Source organism: Pantherophis guttatus, chromosome 4 (genome assembly GCF_059756535.1).
Source record: "Pantherophis guttatus breed Tessera chromosome 4, ASM5975653v1, whole genome shotgun sequence".
Classification (NCBI taxonomy): Eukaryota; Metazoa; Chordata; class Lepidosauria; order Squamata; family Colubridae; genus Pantherophis; species Pantherophis guttatus.
Window position 1 is genome coordinate 104862647 of NC_142066.1, and position 22364 is coordinate 104885010.

General features: G+C 38.5%; 1 protein-coding gene across 19 annotated transcripts in view; it reads left to right on the top strand.

The window, feature by feature from the left end:
* The window catches only part of TOPAZ1 (testis and ovary specific TOPAZ 1), a 324534-nt gene that overhangs the window by 258774 nt on the left and 43396 nt on the right, over window positions 1-22364 (top strand). For 15 of the 19 annotated variants that reach the window (XR_015734254.1, XR_015734257.1, XR_015734256.1 and 12 more), the window contains 6 exons: window positions 5299-5415; window positions 5974-6037; window positions 7895-8046; window positions 8494-8586; window positions 9526-9632; window positions 14646-14712. Coding sequence is in view for 8 of the 19 variants with exons in the window: in XM_060683707.2 (XP_060539690.1) it covers window positions 5299-5415; window positions 5974-6037; window positions 7895-8046; window positions 8494-8586; window positions 9526-9632; window positions 14646-14712 (600 nt within the window). In the remaining 11 variants the exon portion in view is untranslated. The remainder of the gene's footprint in view (window positions 1-5298; window positions 5416-5973; window positions 6038-7894; window positions 8047-8493; window positions 8587-9525; window positions 9633-14645; window positions 14713-22364) is intronic. The other 4 variants (XR_015734259.1, XR_015734258.1, XR_015734260.1 and 1 more) reach the window with 1 other exon arrangement.

Here is a 22364-nt window from a genome sequence, read left to right on the forward strand (position 1 = left end):
CACCGCTTTTCCCAGGGGATGTGTGCAGGAAAAGCATGGAGAGGCAGGTATCCTCGCCCTGACAGCAGGGAATGATGGGGCTTTTTATCCTTCACTTCAGAAGCAAGAAGGAGGGAAAAGGAGAGCAGTCACTCATGGGCTGCCTCTTTGCAGGCTACTCCACAGGCTTGCTTGCGGGAACCCAGGGCAAAAGGAAAGGTCTGTGCCTTGCAGATTGGTCCCGAACTGAACCTCCCCTTTGAACTTGGCCTCTCTCCTTGGAGGGAGATGGAGAGTTAGGCTGGGCTGAAACAGGAGAAAGTGGGGAGAGAAGCCACACAGCTCTCCATGGGACCTCTCAGGAGACATGGTGTGCAAATGTAAAAGCCACTTCTTCCAAGTCAGCAGCAGCGCCTGGGCTCTGGCAGCAGGCCCGCTTCATCCTCTCCCTGGGAGTGTCTTGTCAGTGTCCCCTTGATGGCCCTTCCCCTGCCCCTGCACATTTCCCAGAGGGGGAGAGAGAGAGGAGGAGAGAACAAATGAAAAGGGCGCCTGGACTTTTGGCGCTTCATTTTGATTTGCATGCTGTGCCTCCTGAGAGGTCTTGTGGAGAGACGGGCAAGCCCCTCATCCTTAGCTGCTGGATATAGGGCTAGGCTGGGCTGAAGCAGAGAAGAAAGAGCAGAGAGAAGCTGTACAGCTAAGGACAAGTGGCTCACCTGCCTGTCTACAAGACCTCAGCAGACACAGCATGCAAATGTAAAAGCCTCTCCTTCCAAGTCAGCAGCAGCACCTGAATCAAAACAAAGCGCTGCGAGTCTGGGTGCCCTTCCCATTTGTTCCCCCTTTCTCTCTCACCCCCTCTCCCTCCCTGGGAACTGTGCAAGGGAGGGGAAGGGCCATCAAGGGACGCTGACAAGGCACTCCTGGGGAGAGGACGAAGTGGGCCTGCTACCAGAGTCCAGGCGTTGCTGCTGATTTGAAAGGAGCAGCTTTTATTTTTATTTATTTATTTATTTTATGCAATTTATGTGCCGCCCTATCTCCAAGGACTCTATTGTTCCACTGTTCACTGTTTTACATTTGCACACCATGTCTTCTGAGAGGTCTCATGTAGAAGCAAATGAACCCCTTGCCATTAGCTTCATGGCTTCTCTCCCCACTCTTTCTCCTGCTTTAGCCCAGTTTAACTCTCCATCTCCCTCTGAGAAGGAGAGACAAATCTGCAAGAAACAAACCCTTCCTTCCATACTGGGTCCCCGTGAGCAAGCCTGGGGATCAGCTGGCGAACAGGCAGCCCTTGAGCGATCGCTCTCCCTTTCTCTCCTTCTCCTTCCCCTTGCTAATGAGGTGAGGGACAAAAAGCCCCATCGTTCCCATCTGCCAGGGCGAGGCTACTTGCCTCGCCATGCTTTTCCCGCATACACCCTCCTGGTGCCTAGGCTCTGCTTGGAGGGCAAGCCTGGCAGTCACAGCGCTCTGACTTACCTGTGCTGCACAGACTTTGCAGCTCCAGAGCGCCAGCCAAGGGCCAGTGCACTCCCCACCTCCTATGTGAGCAGGAGGGTTAAGAGTGCCCGGCCAGGCAGGGCCAGTCCCTCACTGCCTCCTTTGTGAAAACCAGGGATAGAGCACCCAGCCAGGCAGGGCTGGTCCCTCACCATCTCCAATACCATCTTTTCCCAGATAATAAGCTCTAATGGATCTTTCGGAGCCCCCAAAAATATAAGACCAGATCTTATTTTTAGGGAAACATGGTACCTAGGTATAGATAGCAGTTATTATTACTATGGTTCATTGCACAGTCAGCTAGATGTTCAGATTGGATTTGGAATTTTTGTCTGCCTGTCAGATCCTTCCCAAGGACCAGGGATAGACAGATGTGGGTGTTTGATGGTGATACCATTGCAAAATATAAGCTGTTCCAAGTAAAGCTGTCTGTCAGGGTTCCAACTGATGCCCTAATTAAATCATGAGCCTCGAGCCAAGCTTCAAAAGAAATCCAGTTATTTATTAGGAGCTTCATGTCAGCATGTTCCAAGTGAAGCCAACTCTGACCTCACTTAATTCATGCCCTTGCTCTGACCCTGTTTTCCCCTCCCCTGAAGGTGTGTCATCAGTCAAATTCCCCAACAAAGCAATTTCATGGGTTGTAGAGTCCCTCCCTCCGGCCACTGTGGGTATCCGTGGAGATGGCCTTGACATAGAGATGGCTGGAATGTGCTTTTGTTTTGACTGAAGTGTGATTCTCTCGCTGCAGCTGCGAGGCTCGGTTCCCCATCCCCCTGCCTATGGCAACTCAAGAGTAGGTCAGGAATGCTTCGCGAGTTGACACAGTCTTTTGCAATTGTTTTAGGATCTCAGCCAAGGTACCTCTTACTATTGATTGTACCTTTGCTTTCTTTTGCCACAGTCAGTCTATTCTGTTTGGACATCTTTGTATTTTGTTATCTTCTCCAGTTCTTTCTCTACAGTCTATCCAGACTTTTTTGTGTTTCTTATCAACAGTTGTTGAGTCTGGGGTATTATGTGGCAGATGACCAACTTCACATTCTTCAGATATTTCACACTGTGTGCATTAGAAATTTGTGTCTACTGTATCTGACTGCGTCAAGGCACATGAGAAACACTGCTCCATGTGTTGTGTTTATAAACATTATTTCTCTAGTTGAGATTTATAAATGTTTATGAGAAACACTGCTCCATGTGTTGTGTTTATAAACATTATTTCTCTAGTTGAGATTTATAAGGCAGCTATGTAATTCTTGGAGTGATTGTTTGTGCATCATTGCAAGCTAAATATAGGTAGTCCTCAACATACTACCATAATAGAGTTCACCCATTACAGGGTGCATGTTGTGATGGTCATAAATTGGCTGAGTCACATAACTAACCTGATTTTATGACCTTTTTTGTGGTTATCATTAAACAAATGTGGTTGTTAAATTAACATGGCAGTTATTAAATAATCCCATTGTTCGCTATGATGCGGTTTTTCCTAAAACCATATGTCATTTTAATTTTGGCAAAAACATTGTAAAGTGAAGTCACATGATTGCAAGACACTGCAGACAGCCATAAATCCAGCTGGGTTGCTGAATGTCTGAAATGCAGTCACGTGACTGGGTAGTAACTTGCTTGTTTCAGTAAGTCATAACTTTGAATGGTTGCTAAGCAACTGGTCATAAATCAGGATACATGTATCTTTGCCTTATTAAAAATTATTTGAAAAAGTACTCAGCAGCGTTTAGCCCAGTAGTGGGATTCTACTGGTTCGCACCGATTCGGTAGAACTGGTTGTTAAGTAGTTAAGCAATTTGGAGAACCGGCTGTTAGAAGAAATCTCCTTTTGTTTTTTTCCACTATACAGGGTTAATCCTGTAAGGAATTGTTTCCTAGCCTAATCTTTATTGCCCTGCTTACAGAAACTGCCTCTCCATTAACCCTTATTACATTCTTGGCAATATGCCTAGACTTACTGTTGCTTCCGGTTCCAGAGCTTCTCAGAGGTGTTTTTGGGTTTTGTTTTTTTTTTGGCTTGACTTTCTTAGAGGAGAAGGGTTGTTTTAAGCTTTTTACACCACTATTGGGAGGAAATACTCCCCTGTTGGAGTTCTTCCAGCCAGGGTGCAATGATCAGCACTTTGAAGAAATAATTGAATTACGAAGCAGAAGCTTTTAATGACAAGAAACTAAGATGAGTGACATTCAGCAAGGCTTATTGGCTAGCTAGAAAGATTGATGTTCAAAGGTGAGTTTACATACCCTTTCTAACTTTTGGTCTAAAACTGGTTTTTGGTGAAGTTTAATTCTCTGCTTGGTGATGTTTAATCCTATGTTTAGTGATGAGATAATTTTCCCTGTTCAGCTTTGTTTGGAAGTTAAAATGTTAATCTCTGTTCCTGAAAAGGAGCAGCTTCGGAAATCTGATTAGTTCCTGTGTCAATTTGTTCTGGTAATTGGTTTAACAAGCAACAGATACTCTGTTTGCTCCTTTTCTTCAATCTGGAGCGCTTAAATGACCTCTGCTAAAGGGTTTCATTTTATGAGCAAGAGTTGGCTGCTGATAGTTATCATTGCATTTTAATTCCTCAAGATGCTCTGGCATCCTGCCTGATTTGTAACTCCAGTTTGCAGGTATTTCTAATCTAATGATTGGTATTTAGGGCAGCTTTTTGCAAGCAAAGAAGCTTTTTGTATTTTTGTACATGTAATCCTTAATTTACAACAGTTACAATGGCACTGAAAAAAGTGATTTATGACCGTTTTTCACACGATTATTGCAGCAAACTGTCATTAGGGTAAAGAAGCAATGCCACATGACCACCTGGCCATGCCCACCTGGTCACATGAAGCACCACAGTTGTGAAATGAGTGACACGGTTGTTAAGAATGGTGCAATGGGCATAAATGATGAGGGGTCATAAGTGCGAGGACTGGTCAAAAGTGCGAAGACCTGTCAGAAATCACTTTTTTCAGCCCTCTGGTCCTCACACTTTTGACCGGTCCTCGTACTTACGACTGTCCTAACATTTTACGTTTTGCGCCCTATCTTGTCACCATGGTGAAGAGAAGCAATTGTGAAATGAGTCACACCATTGTTAAGAATGCTGCAATGGGCATAAATGTGAGGATGGTAATAAGTGTGAGGACTGGTCAAAAGTGCGAGGACAGGTCAGAAATGACTTTTTTCAGCCCTCTGAGTAGTCCCTATGCACATAGCCACAGCCACCCGGTCACATGACCACCAAGCCACCACCACCCCCCAAAATAAGTCACACCCACAGAATTGGTTGTTAAAAAAATTGAATCCCACCACTGGTTTAGCCCATAGGTTTTGTGCCACCAGTTCACAATAACACATAAGAATACTCACTTCCATTTTTAGGAGAAAAAAGTTAATATAATTCCTTCTACTATATTGGTTATCCTGCTCATTTAGCTTGATGATACTCATTACCAGAATTTAGAAGGGAAAGATTTTAAAATTTGAATTGTAATAAAAATAATTTTGTATTGTCTTGAAATAATTTTGTATACTGTCGTCTTCAAATAAATTTTATTATTGATAAATTCCTGAATCGGAAGGTAGATTTCATTTCCTTTTTTCCCAACTCATTTTACTACATTGCTTTCATTATAGAAAAGAAAAATACCATAGTAAGTTTAACATTTAAGTACTTTTTACTTTTGTTACTTACAAGCTTTGGTTCCAAAAAGTATATACCAGAGAAATCTTACTTTTTCTCTTTCCTCCATTTTGGCTTTAAATGAATCTGAAAACAAAAATACTTTATCTTTCTTTAAATAATTTTGCAGACTAATTTAGGATTGACTTTACCCCGTGGATACTGCAGATACTATTTCAATTCATTTAATGGCTGTAAGAAACCAAACTGCTGGTTTTCTCATGTTCTTGTATCAAGAGAAGATAAGGTAAAAACATGTTCCATTTCAGTATAAAATACTTTGCTAACTTTCAACCATAAATACAGCCATCAAAATCATCATAAATGTTTGCCTTTTAACAAATCATTTATATGATTATTAAATCTTTAAATTCATTAGATATTTGTTGATTTAGAGAAAGTGTATGATAAAAATGAATAAATTTCAGTAAAATACTACAAAGTTTGATATTTGCTGCATGCAGTAAGTGTGGCATACAGTAAAAGTAAAACGTATTAGAATAAAAATAAACAAATATAGTTCAGCTTTGATTTAACATATTTATGATTAGCTGTATAAGAAATGTTCTAGTGATACTTATAGGATATACATATCCATATAAACATGCTTTGAATTGTAGCCTCAAATAATTTGTTTACAATAAATGTATAATAATAGAAGAAAATTATGTGTTATCTTTTGACTAGCTGAAAAATAGTTTTGATACTATTTGGACTTTAAAGTAAATAACATAAATTTGCACTGGTTTTTTTTTTCCTTGTTTAGCAAAGAGTATTAACTTTGTGATTTTAATTTATTTACTAGCTTTGCAGTGAAATAATTAAGAAATATATAAGTATTGGTGGCGTAGTTTTGCTGCAACGGGCAGGTAATAAAAATTCAACATTACTACATACTAAATATATTGAGCTTGAGATTGACATCTGTTGATTTTCAGAATATAATACATATTAATAGCTCAAGAATTATCCTGATATTTCACTACTGAGTAGAAAGTTGACATTACAATAATTTGAATTTAATCTAGTTGAGTTAGAAAAGTGCCACTTAATTCAGTCAGATTTGATCTAGTTTAGAGCGCTATTGATATCAGATCCATAAAGCTGAAGCCACTGTATAGTTTTTAAATCTTTATCCTAGCACAGTATAATAGTTAACAAGTAATAGGAAATTAGGAATTAATAGGTTGCCAAGTCATCAGTATTGGTAGTCAGATAGGTATGTAGATTCCAAACATATAAAAATCTTCAAGCAGCTATCCAAAGACAATCCTTTTACATCAGAACTAGAACTAGAATTCCAGCTGAAATAAAATGTGTATAGCATGAGTACCTGATATTGAAAACTTTATCAATATTTAAATATTTAAATTGAATATTTAAAACAATACATAGAGATTTTAATCCTGAAAACAAACATTGCTAGGGAACACATGTGAAATTAATGACTGTTCATAGTTAAAAGAAAAAGTCAAAAGTCATTCTTCAAGATAAAGTTCTAGAGGCAAGATCACTGTATTTTGAAAACACTAGACATTTAATTCTGAAGCTTATGGTTTATTAACTATTCTTTCATCCCACTTTGTACTTAAGATAAAGAGACAAAACAGTGAATATTAAAATAGCCAGGAATTTGAAATACTGAAGTTTTAGCAGTTTTAATTAAGAAAGTGAATATTTTTAGATGCATAACAAAAAACATTTTGGATTATAAAATTTATATAAATAAGTATAAATTGAAAAAAATAATTCATTGTTAACTAATGTTTCATGGAATAATACTGATATATAAGAAATAAGATTACAAAAATTGTATGAAAAAATGATACTCTAGACCAGTGATGGCTAACCTTTTTGCCATTGCGTGCCAAAAGCGGGGGGAAGTTGCCTGTGTGTGTGCCCACACCCATAATTCTATGCACCCTGCCCCCTGCACATTCACGCATGCCGCCCTGGGCTCCCCCCGCTTTTGGCATGCAATGGCCCGGTGGGCCCAGTAGGCCCATTTTATGCTCCCCCCAGACTCCTAGAGAAGGCAAAAACGGCCTTTCCTATCCCCCTGGAGGCCCTCTGGAAGCTGGAAACGGCCCGTTTGCCAACTTCTGGTGGGACCTCGCATGCCCACTAATATGGCTCCAAGTGCCACCTGCGGCACGTGTGCCATAGGTTCGCCATCACGGCTCTAGACAAATCCCTTTCTATATCCCTTTCTAAAACTGAATTTCCATTGTATCCTTTTTATGTGTTTTACTTTTTCAAAATCAGTACAGATAATCTTGACTTACAATCACACTAGGGATCAGAATTTCCATCCTAAGACATTGCAGTCATAAGTTAAATTACCATGTTACTAGATTCAATTTTATGACAATCTTAATGATTGTTGTAAAGTGAGTGACTATGTTTAATAAGCAAATCCACATTCCCCAATGGAAATTGGCAAAAAAGGTCACAAATTTGATCATGTGACCTTAGGATGCTGCAACCAGTTGTAAATGTGAGATAATTGTCATGCGACCAAATTGAGATCACTTGACTTCTGGGATAGTGCAATGGTTTGCAATGGTCATCAGTCTGATCATAGGTCATAAAGCATCCTTTCTAAGGTTATTATAACTTTGAACCATCATGAAATGAACAAAATTGAAGATTATCTCTAAATCATTTCAGTAATCAATTACTTAAATACTGTTTTTGTTCACCTTTAAATTTCCTGTTTTATTTAGTATATATATTCTCAGATTACTGCAAAAAAGGTACCTCCGTATATCACTTGGATTTGCAAATGTTTCATGATCTCCTAACATCTTTGCTTCAGTCCTGTTTGCTGAAAGAACTTTTTCATGTAGTACACACTGGCATCAGAATTAAAATATTAGTAAGTGATCCTTCAATGTGTTTAACAATATTCTATATATTCCAATGAATTTAATTGAACCTACTCTCAGTTAAGTGGAGTATTTTTAGTTTATTGTAATATCTTTATATTTACATGCTGTTTGGATTTTGGATTGCTGTTTAGTTGTTAATTTAGTTTAGAATTCCCATGGTTATCCAATTAATTTCTTATGATATCATGGCAAAAATGATCTGAAAACAATTTAGAGATGATATGGTTAGTTTCCACAGGATCATATTGTCTGGTATTTAAATTCTGTTTGTGATAATTGTACAGAACTTGAATTCAAGCCATTTCACAAGTGGTAATATGACATTAGGCATATCTCAAATCTTCTTGAAATTGTGGAAATGAGAATCTTTAACATTTGCTTATCTTTTTGTAAATTTCATATTTTAAATATTAAGGTGGTTTTTTTTTGCTTAGCCAACTATAGATATTCTACTCAAAATATTTGAAGAAGTGGCTTTGATGAAAGTAAAAGAGGCAGTACCTGAATTATCTGATATCTTTCGTAAGGTATGATTTGGATTATTTAATTTTTTCTTAGAAACTTTGTTTCTAGAGCCTATATGATACATTGGAGATAATCTCACAAATAACACTTTTTTACTTTTATGGTCTCTCATACCAAAGAACAAAAACAGAGGCATGTTTTTAGAGTGATAACTATTTTTAAAATAGTTTATTGGCATTTTCAACTAAAATGCAGCCCATATAAAATAAATTCCAAAAGATGGAGAAGGTTAAATTAAAATGACCATGTTTAAAAAGTACTATGTTGATTATAGCTTAAAAACATGAGAAAGGAGTAAATTTTTGGAAATACAATAGAAATATTGTAGAATCCATTGGAGTTGGCAACTAATAAATTTGAATGAATAATAAATAATACCATTTTTTGGTTTTGCTAAAATGGTAAATGCATGAAAGATTTGGCATCAATTATTTGAATAAGAGTTGTCCACCTAAAATTTTGGCATTTACCACTACCTGTAGACTTTGGTAGAGATTGAGCCTATATAATATTAGAAAGAAAGCAACTGCTACTACTTTTCAACACTTTTATATATACATATAATGAAAACCTAAAAGTATACATTATTAAATAATAATATAGTTTGTTTATTGGTTATAAAAATTTGCTTTGAATCTATTGGCTGCTATGACTGTTTCATATTAAAGTATACTCTGACCATCTTATCAACATAGTATTATATTGCGGCCATTGAGTAGCCCCTGGTTAATTTAGCAATATCTAGATTGAGTATATGGAAGTATATGGAAAATGTTGTCATCAACTGTTAGCTTAACATCCCTAATCATAAACACATTGACTATAAGGAGCCTTTGACATACATTATCTATTTTTTCCTTGTTTTTGTAAAGAATTTTGCAAGCACTTAATTGTGGAAATCTTGAAAATGTTCTTTATCAATGGGTTTTTTGTTACTATAGCTTATTGATGTTGGAATGGTTCTTGAACATGAACATATTAGACATATCACCAACTTACTAAACCAGTTACATGTTTCCAGCGAGGAAATTGCTATGCTTAGATCCAGGTATGTACTTCTTAATACTCTTTTAAAACTTCAAGTGGATAACATTTTGAAGTATCAATGCCCATAAAACTATATCAATCTATACCAGCTATATTTGTTCATAAGTAATTAATTATTATCTTCTTATGTTTTTTAACTTCATACCTTGTCAGAGCGTTTGTAGCATGACTACTTTTAGGAGACAACCCAGGAGCAAAACACAGCACACAGCAGAGACTTAGACAATTAACAGTGGTTTATATACAAGATATATACAGAAAGATACCTGGTAGCAAATACCTGATGAGTAATCAATCTTCTCTACACGGAGAATTTAGCAAAGGATATACACAAAGAGAGAGAGAGAGATGCCCTCTCATGGCCGCCTTTATATAGACACCTCTTAAAGTGGTAAAAGACTTGTGTGGACCCCTTCAGAGTCTTAAACTGGCTATAACAATGCTGAGTCATTCTCATGGCATCAGCCTTACATTTCATCATCTTTACAGTTGAATCAGCCTTACATTGGCTGGTCAGCATTAAATCATCATTACTCTGACACTCCTCCCATTTAAGATGAACAGCTAAATGCTTTAACATATTCCCAATGCTTACTGTTTATATTATATCCTTGTCTCCTGCTACGGTTACTATTCTCATTGCTACACACACTACTAGTACCTTTACCACTATAGCTGCTGAAACTATTCCTACAGTCATTATCTACTGACTTTGTACACTCTGTCTCATTAATCTCCATTACATTCTGTTCACCATCTCTTAGCTGGATATTTTACTTTCCCAATCTCGCTCAATCTCCTCGGTTTGGTTTATCTGCCTTGGTTTGGTTTATCTTCTCTTTAACTTTGGCTTCCTCCATTTATTTTGTTGTTCCTTAGGAAATGATTATGACCATATTTCTTGATTACGGGTTCGTTATGAACACCACCCACTCTAACCCCATTTGCAGTGAACCGCTCAAGAGGTATAACTTTATCACACCATTCAGGACTCCTAGATCTCACACTGTTTGCTTACCTTGCGTTTTGTCTACTCACAGGATACATCCTGTGATGTATTGTGCCTCATTACAAACAGCTCACTTTAAATATCTCTTGCACTGCTTTGACTTTTGCTGTGACTTATGCCACCTAGCTAGGTCTGGTGTCTTCTGCAGCCCTCTATAACTAGCATACTCACCTCCCTTATTCAACAAATGTACACACTCATCATGTGTGGGAGCCTTTGTACCTTGTTCTCATGCTTTCCTAGAACATACAGGCCATTCTTCTTAACTCCTCGTGCATGTATCCTCCCACCTTTCCTAATGGAATACTCTCCTCCTGCAAATAGGAATTCATAACCCTACCTATCTAACATGGATATACTCAACAGATTATTCTCTAATGCAGGTACATATAAGACATTGTACAATGTATCATCTATTGTTGATACATAAACATTACCTTCCCCTTTTACAGCAGCTCTTTTACCATTAGCCAAACCAACACATGTTTGCTTAGCTGGTCTTAAACCTGAAAACGCTTGTGGATTATTTGCAATGTGCTGGCTCACCCCACTATCCAACAATCAAGTGTTCCTGGTGTTTGCAGATGCCATCACTGCCAGGGAAAACAACACTGGAGAACCGTTCCTCATGTTTCTTCTCTCAGGGCAGTGTCTCTGGAGATGCTTAGTAGACCCACACACGTAGCATCTCTTCACAAAGTTCACTTTCTCAGTTGGTTTGCTGCCATCCTGAATCTTTGTAGATGCTGGTCTGTGATGTAGGCTCTGTCCTCCCTTTCCTGGTCTCCTCTCCAGCCATTTCTACTCCTTCTCTAACAGTTGACCAGTTCAATATGCCATGGTTAAATCCCACTCTTGCATAGACTCCAGACTGGTCACAAGAGCGTCCCATGAACTGTCCAAGGAACTGAGCACCACATACACCTTGTTTGCTTCAGTAAACGTCATTCCTCTGTCCTCTAACTACTGGAATGTACTCCTCATATTCTGCAGATGTGTGGACATACACTCTTCCGGCTTCAGCTAGGCCTTATACAATCTCCTAATCAGCAACACTTTGCTGCCCGCAGTTTCTCTCACATACACACAGCACTCTTTCGCAGACTGGGGACCACTCATGTGTATTAGCTGACTGTCTTCCAAGGCAAGAATTATGCTGGCTAATGCCTTTTCATTTTTCCTCTGGTCTCCATCACCCAGGACCCCTGGTGTATTAGAAACAATTGCCCACAACTCCTCTCTCCACAGGTACATCTCCATCTTCACACTTCAGGAGAGGTAGTTTGTCTCAGCCGAGACACCAAGAAACCTCCCATTATGCCAACAGAGGCCATGTTGCCTGCTAACCACAATTTAAACCACTTACTCTAGTGCAAGCTCCCACTGGGTTACTCTTCCTTCTAAGCTGTCTAGTCACTCTGGCCTTCTCTCTGGACTGGGACTATAACCTGTCAGAGCATTTGCAGCGTGATTACTTTTAGTAGACAACCCAGGAGCAAACCACAGCACACAGAGACTTAGACAATTAACAGTGGTTTATATACAAGATATATACAGAAACATGTGGTAGCAAATACCTGACGAGTAATCAATCTTCTCTATATGGAGAATTTAGCAAAGGATACCGGACACCCGGACAGATATACACAAAGAGAGAGAGATACACCCTCTCATGGCCACCTTTATATAGACACCTCTTAAAGTGGTAAAAGATTTGTGTGAACCCCTTCAGAGTCTCAAACTGGCTATACCAATGCTGATTCATTCTCATTGCATCGGCCTTACATTTCATCAACTTTATTCCTCAATTTATGTACTGAATTGCTCAAAAGACACATAAGGGAATGCAATGGCAAAATTAATACTTGTAAATGAAAGATCTTTAATTACCAAATTGCTGTATACAGATTTGTATTCATGATCTTTGTAATATAATACTAAGAGTTGAATCTACAGGTGGTTTTTGACTTTCAATTACAATTGACTCTAAAATTTTTGTTACTAAACAAGATATTTTGTCGCTAAGCGAGACATTTGTTAAGTTAATTTTGCCCCATTTTACGACCTGCCACAGTTGTTAAGTGAATCACTGCAGTTTTAAATTAGTAACATGGTTGTTAATTGAATCTGGCTTCCCCATTCCTTTGTTTATTGGAAAGTCACAAAAGGTGATCACATGACCCCGGGACAGTGCAACCGTATCAATTGCCAAGCATCTGAATTTTGATCATGTGAGCATGGGATGCTGCAATGGTGATAATGGTGATAGCACTTTTTTCAGTGCTATTGTAACTTTGAATGGTCACTAAATAAACTGTTGTAAATTGAGGACTAGCTGTATTTGATCATGCCTTAAATATTCATTCACAAGTTTTCTGTCCTGCTGGACTCCAAAATGACCCCCATTATTTCACAGATTAAATAAAAACGTAACAAGCACTGAACAAGCAGTTTAAAATTTAAAAATACCACTGGCACTAAACCTGCTAGCGATTATACAGATCAAAGGTTCTATGAAACAGCACTATTTAATGACATTCCTAGAAGACTTCAAAGAAGGAACCAAGTGCATCCCAAGGGCAAAGTCGATGTGTTCCAAAGAGATTGCAGCAGATAAAACATTGCCTCTAAACCTTTTCCCATCAATCTCTTGAATAGACATTATTAAACATTCCTTTACCAAATAAGTGTACAAAATGAACTTCTAATCAAAGAAGACAGTTCAGAAGGTAATCCTCACAAGTGAGCCAGAAAGATACTGAATGCCATTGAGGTTGATGAAGAGGGCTACATCCCGCCATCCAAGCAGTGGTGGGATTCAGCCAGTTCGCACCACTTCGGGAGAACCGGTTGTTAACTTTCTGAACAGTTTGGTGAACTGGTTGTTGGAAGAAATCATTAGGGCAGAGAACCGGTTGTTAAATTATTTGAATCCCGCCACTGCATCCAAGTCCTGACAAAAATCATCCAGCAGAGCACTTCTGAAGTTGATATATTCTCTGCATTGTTCACAATCCACAACAGCCACTATCCCTAACCTTCAAATTCCTGGTAGTGATCCTAGCACCTTACTTCAGAATTCTGCATCATGACCACACAACCACCAAATGCAGCATTTTTCATGAGTTTCATATATGACAAAAATAAATAAGGCTGTTCACATTTTGTAACCCAAAATTAAAAACTTCCCAATGATAGCTTAATATAGATGCCAGTAATGGACAAATACTGGCTCTGAGACAAAATTAAAGGCAATGGCTGCTAAGTAGCAGTGATGAGATGCTTTTGAAATAATTTCAAAGATTGTAGCCATCCCTCATCTTCATCCCCCATCTTTAAAGTATTCTGAGTAAAAAAGTCCACCTTCAAATCTTCTGCAGTACTACAAGATACAGTTTTCTTGGTATGCTTTCCTATGCTCAAATGTATTAGGAGTAATCAAAGTATATTTTGCAAAGTATGTGTTGTTGAATCCTAATAAAATAGAGAAATAGTTAATGGTTTGACAGAGATGAACAGTTCAAGCTTCCCAAACTGCAGTGGTTATTAGACTGCAGCTCCATAGTCCTCTAAAAGTTGATGGGAAATTGTATGTTAATGTGTAGAACAGAAAAACTGTTAAAAATATAAATACACATGTAATTATAATCTGAATTAATTTCAACAATTGAGTTTAATTTTTGTTGAATTCTGTCTACATTTTTGAATGTGGCTCCTTAGAATACTCGCCAAAGATAAAATAAGATCTTTAGCATGAAAAAGCTGCACTTATGCAATGATTTGGGGTTTGATCTATTTATTTATTTATTTTATTATTTATTATTCATATTTCTATGCCATCCACTCTCCGAGGACTCTGGGTGGCTTACACCAAAGACAGTATACTAAATAGCATATTGCCCCTAACAATCTGGGTCCTCCAAAAAAATCTATTGCCTTTTATGCTAAACACTGATTAAAAGATTTTTCAATTGCAGCGTACTATATAAAAGTTTGTTCTTAAAGATTTCAGGAAAGGCATTTTCACAAGGCCATCTTTTGTGATTTTGATTCAACAGTAGCAGCATTTAAGGTAGGCTGTACACCGCCCTGAGACCTTCGGGAGAAGGGCGGTATAGAAATAAAATTATTATTATTATTATTATTATTATTATTATTATTATTATTATTATTATTATTATTATTATTATTACTGTGTATATATTTATTTTTAGAAACTTGGTATTAATGATTAGTTATTATGTAAAACATTACGATTCACAGGGTAAATTGTTATTGTCTCAGTTTTCATTAGTTTACTATTTATTGTAAAAATGAAAAGACAATAATTTAAAAATTGTGAAGATAGTAAATATGGAAAATAAAGTTCAATTTTTTTAAAAAAAACCTGAGTAGCCAATCGCATAGTCACTAGTTTTCATTTTCATGCACTATTTTCTTAAACCATATCTATCTTACGACCACAATTGAGCCCAAGTATTTTGGTCATAAGTCATTGTGTTTGTTACGTGAGATGCCCATGTTACTGTTTTATGCAATGATCCCAATGCTGACTTTCCTTGTTGAGATTGTTAAGTGATCTTAAGCAGTGGGGGGAGGAGAGGTGCCTGGGAGGGGGAGGCCCAAAACAGGCCATGTATGCTGGGTAGGTGCAGTGCAGTGCAAAGCTGCAGTTGCCCCAGCTCAGCTCTGAAATGCAGCAGTTTGGAGGCAGGGCCTGGGCCTGAAGTAGGGGCTCAGAGCATTCAGCATTCTTAACTGAACATTAAGATGGTGCTGAACAAAGGAAGTTACAACCCATGCCTGAAGTTAGGTCTGTTGCAGTGCCCCTGTGATCACTGATGACAAAATTTGGGGTGTTTATCCCTGCCCTCCTCTCACAACTTCAAAGGGTCTACCCTCATCCCAACTACCTTCAGCAGTCTGAGAAATCTGCCATCATTTAGACCTCTAAATCAGCCTTTGTGTCGTTGCTGCCGGATGCCTTCCACCTCCCCACATCCACCTATTTCACCCGGTCTACGCTGTCCTACATAGCCCCATATGAACAGGCTCCATTCTTCAAAATCCCCATTAGACCTGGAAGTTTAGGGAAAGTCTGTTCATGTGGAGCTTCCAGAGGCTTCCAAAGACATGAAAAACTTCCAGAGGTTTCCAAAGTTGTGCAGGATCTTCAAAGGCTTCTGAAGTTGTGTGATACATGCCACAGAAATGAAGGTGACTGAGAACTGCCTCATATTGGCGCCTCAGCAAGAAAAAAAGTGTCTGCAAATAAGTGTCCACAGCTGATACTTGGGAGTGCTGAGTGGCAGGGCAATCATGCCATTCCCCAAGACTCACATGTCAATGGAGATCCTCAGTCATTCAGGTCATGGTTGTCCTAAAGGTGCTTTTTCAAGAGGCAATTGGACTTTCTGGTTTTTCTTTGTTTGTTTGTTTGTTTGTTTGTTTGAAGACATTTTGCTTCTCATCCAGGAAGGATGGGAAGCGAAATGTCTTCAAACAAAAAAGAAAAGAAAAAAGAAAAACCAGAAAGTCCAGTTGCCACTTGAAAAAGCACCTTTGGGACAACCAAGACTCACATGTTTTACAGAATGCAGTGAGGTGGCATTTTTGAGTGGCAGCAGCGATGCAAGCCCTGGGCATTGGCAGCTGCTTCAGACTGCTGAGGACAGTGATAGTGGGAAAGATAGGTGGGGGAGTTGCAGCACCCCTGCATTTTGTCAAGCATCTAAATTTTTATCGTATGACTACAGGGGTGCCGCAACAAACCTAATTCAGGCGTGTTAGTACACTGTGTGCACAATTATTAGGCAAGTTGTATTTTGGAGGATTAATTTTATTATTGAACAACTACAGTGCTCTTGGTCAATTAAAATATTAATAAACTTCAAACCTGAATATTTAAGAAAATAAAAGTGAGGTTTTGGCTTTCTTAGGAGAATATCTGTGTGCACAATTATTGGGTAACTATTAGTGTGCAGAATTATTATGCAACTAAATGCATCTGTTAAAGTGAGAATAATAAACAAACAACTCAAAATGACATTTCCCCCCGAAAAAATCAGTGACCAATATAGCAACCCTTCTTTTTAATAACAATTATAAGCCTTCCATTCATGGAACCTGTCAGTTTCTTGATCTGTTGACAATCAACTTTTTATGCAGCAGCAACCACAGCCTCCCAGACATTGTTCAGAGTGGTGTACTGTTTTCCTTCACTGTAAATCTCCCGTTTAAGAATGTTCCACAATTTCTCAATAGAGTTTAGGTCAGGTGAGGAAGGGTGGCATGCCATTATTCTTTCACCCTTAAGGCCTTTACTGGCTACCATGCAGTGGAATACTTAATGGAGCATTGTCCTGCATAAAAATCATTGTCTTCTTGAAAGATGCAGACTTTTTCCTTGTACCACTGCTTGAAGAAAGTGTCTTCTAAAAACTGGCAGTAGGCTTGAGAGTTAATTTTGAGTCCATCTTAAACTCGAAAAAGTCCAACTAGCTCATCTTTAATAATATCAGCCTATACCAGTACCGCCTTGCTGGCATCTGAGCCAAAGTGGAGTTCTGTGTCCATTACTGATCCAGCCATGGGCTCATTCATCTGGCCCAACAAGAATCACTCCCATCTCATCAGTACATAAAACCTTTGAAAAATCTGCCTTCAGATATTTCTTGGCCCAGTCTTGCCATTTCAACTTATGTGTCTTGTTCAGTGGTGGTCAGGTTTCAGCCTTCCTTACCTTGGCCATGTCTCTGAGCACTGAACACTTTGTACTTCTGGGCACTTCAGGTAGATTGCAGTTCTGGAATATGACAGCACCGAAGGATAAAGGATTCCTAGTAGCTTCACGTTTGATTCTTCTCAAATCTTTGAAGTTAATGTGTGCCTTTTTTTTCAACATGTTTCTTAACGACCCTGTTGACTGCAACAAAACATTTGATGGTTCTGCCCCAATATCTTAACAATTTCAAGAGTTTTTACAATGTTTGACTTTTCAGAGTCAGTTAAATCTCTTTTTTGGCCCATTTTGTCTGAGGAAAGGAAGCTGCCTAATAATTATGCACACCTTGATATAGGGCCGTGATGGTGAACCTATGGCACGTGTACCACAGGTGGCATACAGAGCCATATCAATGGGCACGCGAGCTCAGCTCAGCTCCGCCACACATGCGCATGGAGGCCAGCTGATTTTTGGGCCTTCTGGGCCCACTGGAACTAGAGAAACAGGCTATTTCCTGCCTCCGGAGAGCCTGGGGGGTGGGGAAGGCCGGATTTTCACTCTCCCCAGGCTCCGGGGACTTTTTAGGAGCCTGGGAGGGTGAAAATGGCCTTCCCCATCCCCCCGGAAGCACTCCGGAGGCCGGAAATGGCCCATTTGCCAACTTCTGGTGGGACTGGAAGGCCCGTTTTTCTCTCCCCCCAGGCTCCAGAGCCTTTCTAGGACCCTGGGGAGGGCAAAAATGGCCTTCCCCATACCCCCGGAGGCCAGAAAAGGTCTGTTTTCCAACTTCCAGTGGGACTGGAATGCTCGTTTTTCTCTCTCCCCAGGCTCCAGAGCCTTTCTAGGAGCCTGTGATGGGCGAAAAACAGGTCTACTGTGCCATCATGTGCCAAAATTGGGGGGAGCGCAGGGGGTCACGCACGCATGTGCAGGGGCGGGGTGCAGAGAATTATAGGTGCAGGCACACACATGCACAACCCCCCCGCGCTCCCCCCGCTTTTGGCACATGGCAAAAAGGTTAGCCATCACTGATATAGGGTGTTGATCTTCTTAGGCCACACCCTCCCTTATTACAGAGATACAAAGCACCTGATACACTACTAAACATTCAAGTTTATACTTGTGTTCAACAAGACTTCTAGAGTTAAGATAAACAACAGCGGGGATAACGGACAACCTTGCCTTGTACCTTTTTCTATACTGAAGTTTGTAGTTAAGCTTCCATTAATAATAATTTATGCTGTTTGCTCTTGATAAATTGCTGAAACCGCCTGCACGAACTGATCCCCAAAGTCCATCTTTCTTAAAGTCTTTAATAGAAAGTTCCAATTCACTCGATCAAAGGCCTTCTCCGCATCCAAAAACACCAGCACTGCAGAGATCTGTTTATTCTTCTCAAGATATTCCAATAAATCTATAATTTGCCTCACATTATCCTTCATGTATCTGCCTTCTATAAATCCTGCTTGATCATGATGAATCACCTCTTGAATAACTGGCATTAATCTGTTGGCTAATACTTTTGCAAAAAAATTTATAATCCGTATTCAGGAGAGATATTGGCCTAAAATTTTCCGGTTTTGTGGAACCTGCTTCCTCTTTCGGTATCAAAGAAACAAAAGCTGTTTTCCTTTTTTATTGAAAAAGTTTTACAAATACAAATTTTTCCCCATTTCCCCCCCCCCCTTTCCCTCCCTAACCCTCCCCTCCTCCCATGACTTCCCCAAGGTGAAATCCAAATCCAAATCATATTGTGTCATCATACTTTACCACACATCTATTCTACCCCCTGTGAACTATACATTTCTACATGACATTGAACTATTCTACCCCCTATATACTATACATTTCTACACAACATTCAACTAAAAGCTATCTGGTACTTCCTAGTTTGATATTTATTCTGCACATAATCTATCCATTTCTTCCACTCCCATACATAAGTCTCTTGAGTCCGGTCTTTTAAGTATGCTGATATCTTCGCCATTTCTGCAAAACTGGCCACCTTCAAAGTCCATTCTTCAATAGTAGCAAAACATCCCTTTTCCAATACTGACCAATCAGTAACCTAGCTGCTGTCACCATATATAATATCAATTTTGTCTCACCCCTTGAAAAATCCTTAACTATACCCAATAAGAACAATTGAGAAGAAAATTGGAGTTTTTTCTTCAGAACATTTTGCATAACCCACCAAATTTTTATCCAGAAAGCCTTCACTTTCTTGCAAGTCCACCATATATGATAATATGTAGCATCTAAACAATCACATCTCCAAAATTTTGGTTGAACATTAGGATACATACACGACAATTTCTTAGGATCTAAATGCCATCTATAAAACATTTTATAAAAATTTTCCCTCAAATTCTGTGATTGCGTAAATTTAACATTCTGAACCCAAATTTTTTCCCACGTTTCCATCATAACTGGTTCTGCAAAATTTTGTGCCCATTTTATCATACAATCTTTAACCAATTCATTTTCTGAATCTCTTTCTAACAAAACGTTATAAACCCTCTTAATATGCATTGGGCCTTTCTCTTTTATCTGTCTAACCAATTCTTCTTCATGCAACATTAAACCAGTTTTTTGATCTTCTCTCCATCTCAGTTGAAGTTGATTATACTGTAACCAAGTTAAATTAACCCCTTCTTCCAACAGTGTATTCAATGTCTTTAGTTGCCATCTGCCCCCATCATTAAAAAGTACTTCTTTGTATAAAAACCTCCCGAGTGACTTCATATTTATATTCCGTAAAATGTGACCAAGATCCAACCACAACGATATTTTATAATCCCATTTGAACTGGTGTTTCTTCCATACTCTCATCAAGGAGTTTCTAAGTATATGGCTATTAAATACTTTATCCACTTTATTTTCATAGAATAAATATGCATGCCAACCAAATTCAAGATCATAACTCTCTATATTCAATATTCCGGTCTTTGTCCTTCCAAACCAATTATTTGCTTGTGTCAACGCTGCTGCTTCATAATACAGTCGTAGGTTTGGGAGTTTAAGACCACCCCTTTCACGAACATTTTGCATAATTTTCAGTTTGACTCTTGGCTTTTTCTCATTCCAAACAAATTTATTCACTCCTTTTTGCCATTCCATCAACTGTTTATCATTTTTGAGCACCGGAATCATTTGAAACAAAAATAAAAATCTAGGTAGGACATTCATTTTCACTGCTGCTATTCTTCCAAGTAAGGACAGCTGCAGCTTTTTCCACGTTTCCATATCCTTTTGTACTTTTCGCCACAACACCTCATAATTATTTTGGAACAATTTTATATTTGAATCTGCAACTTGAACTCCTAGGTATCTCACCTTTGATACTATTTCAAAGCCTGCCTTCCTTTCAAGTTTCTTCTTTTGATTTTCTGTCATATTTTTAACTATCATTTTGGTTTTTTTCTGATTCAGTCTAAATCCTGATACCATACCATATTCTTCTATAATGTCTTTCATCTGAATTATTGATTCCATCGGCCGTGTTAGGGTAACAACCAGGTCATCTGCAAATGCCCTTGTTCTGTAATCCTCTTGCCTTATAACTATTCCATTCAAAGTGCTCGAGTCCCGTATTGTGTTCAACAAGACTTCTAGAGTTAAGATAAACAACAGCGGGGATAACGGACAACCTTGCCTTGTACCTTTTTCTATACTGAAGTTTGTAGTTAAGCTTCCATTAATAATAATTTGTGCTGTTTGCTCTTGATAAATTGCTGAAACCGCCTGCACGAACTGATCCCCAAAGTCCATCTTTCTTAAAGCCTTTAATAGAAAGTTCCAATTCACTCGATCAAAGGCCTTCTCCGCATCCAAAAACACCAGCACTGCAGAGATCTGTTTATTTTTCTCAAGATATTCCAATAAATCGATAATTTGCCTCACATTATCCTTTATGTATCTGCCTTCTATAAATCCTGCTTGATCATGATGAATCACCTCTTGAATAACTGGCATTAATCTGTTGGCTAATACTTTTGCAAAAATTTTATAATCCGTATTCAGGAGAGATATTGGCCTAAAATTTTCCGGTTTTGTGGAACCTGCTTCCTCTTTCGGTATCAAAGAAACAAAAGCTGTTTTCCATGAAGGGGGTATTTTACCCCCTTGTTGTATGCTACAAAATAAGTCTTTAAGATGTTCAATCATTTCTGCTTGTAAAGTTTTATAGTACACTGCAGTTAAACCATCCGTTCCTGGAGCTTTAGCTGTTTTCAATTGTTTAATAACAACAATAATCTCCTCAGCTGTTATTGGTAAGCTCGTTCTTTCTTTTGATCACTAGAAATTTTCATAACTCTCCTTTCCTCTAGATATTTATTTATAAGTTCATTCTGTATATCGTCTTTGGTATATAGTTTGGTATAATAGTCTAAGAAGGCTTCTTTGATTAGTCTTTGTTGAAAAACTTCCTTCCCTCCATACTCAATACTGCCAATAGTCCGAGTACTCTGTTGTTTCCTCAGTGTGTAAGCTAGCCACCTGCCCGGTTTATTAGCGTTACAAAATGTATTATGTTTCGCAAATTGTAAATTATTTGCTGCTTGTTCCGCTATAAGCATTTGAAATTGATCTCTCAAAAGTTTTATAATTCCTTGTAGTTTTTCATCTGTTGGATTTTTTATGAGTAACTGTTCTTTTTTCTTTATCTCTCCTTCCAATTCTAATCTTTTTCTTTGTCAATTTAATTTATGTTTAGAGTTCATATGAATTAGCACCCCCCGCATATACGCCTTACTCGCATCCCAGACAATTTCAATAGGGGTACCCTTATTCAAATTAATTTCAAAAAATTCCTTCATTTGTTTTTTAAGTTCATTTACATTCTTTTCATATCTAAACAAGTTTTCATTTACTCTCCATGATCTTCTCTCATTCTTTCCCATTTCTATTTCTATCCATACCGGGCTATGGTCAGTTAAAGTCCTCGGAAATATCTTTGTTTTCTTTGTTTTTAAAAGTAAATCAGCTGTAAGTAGAAT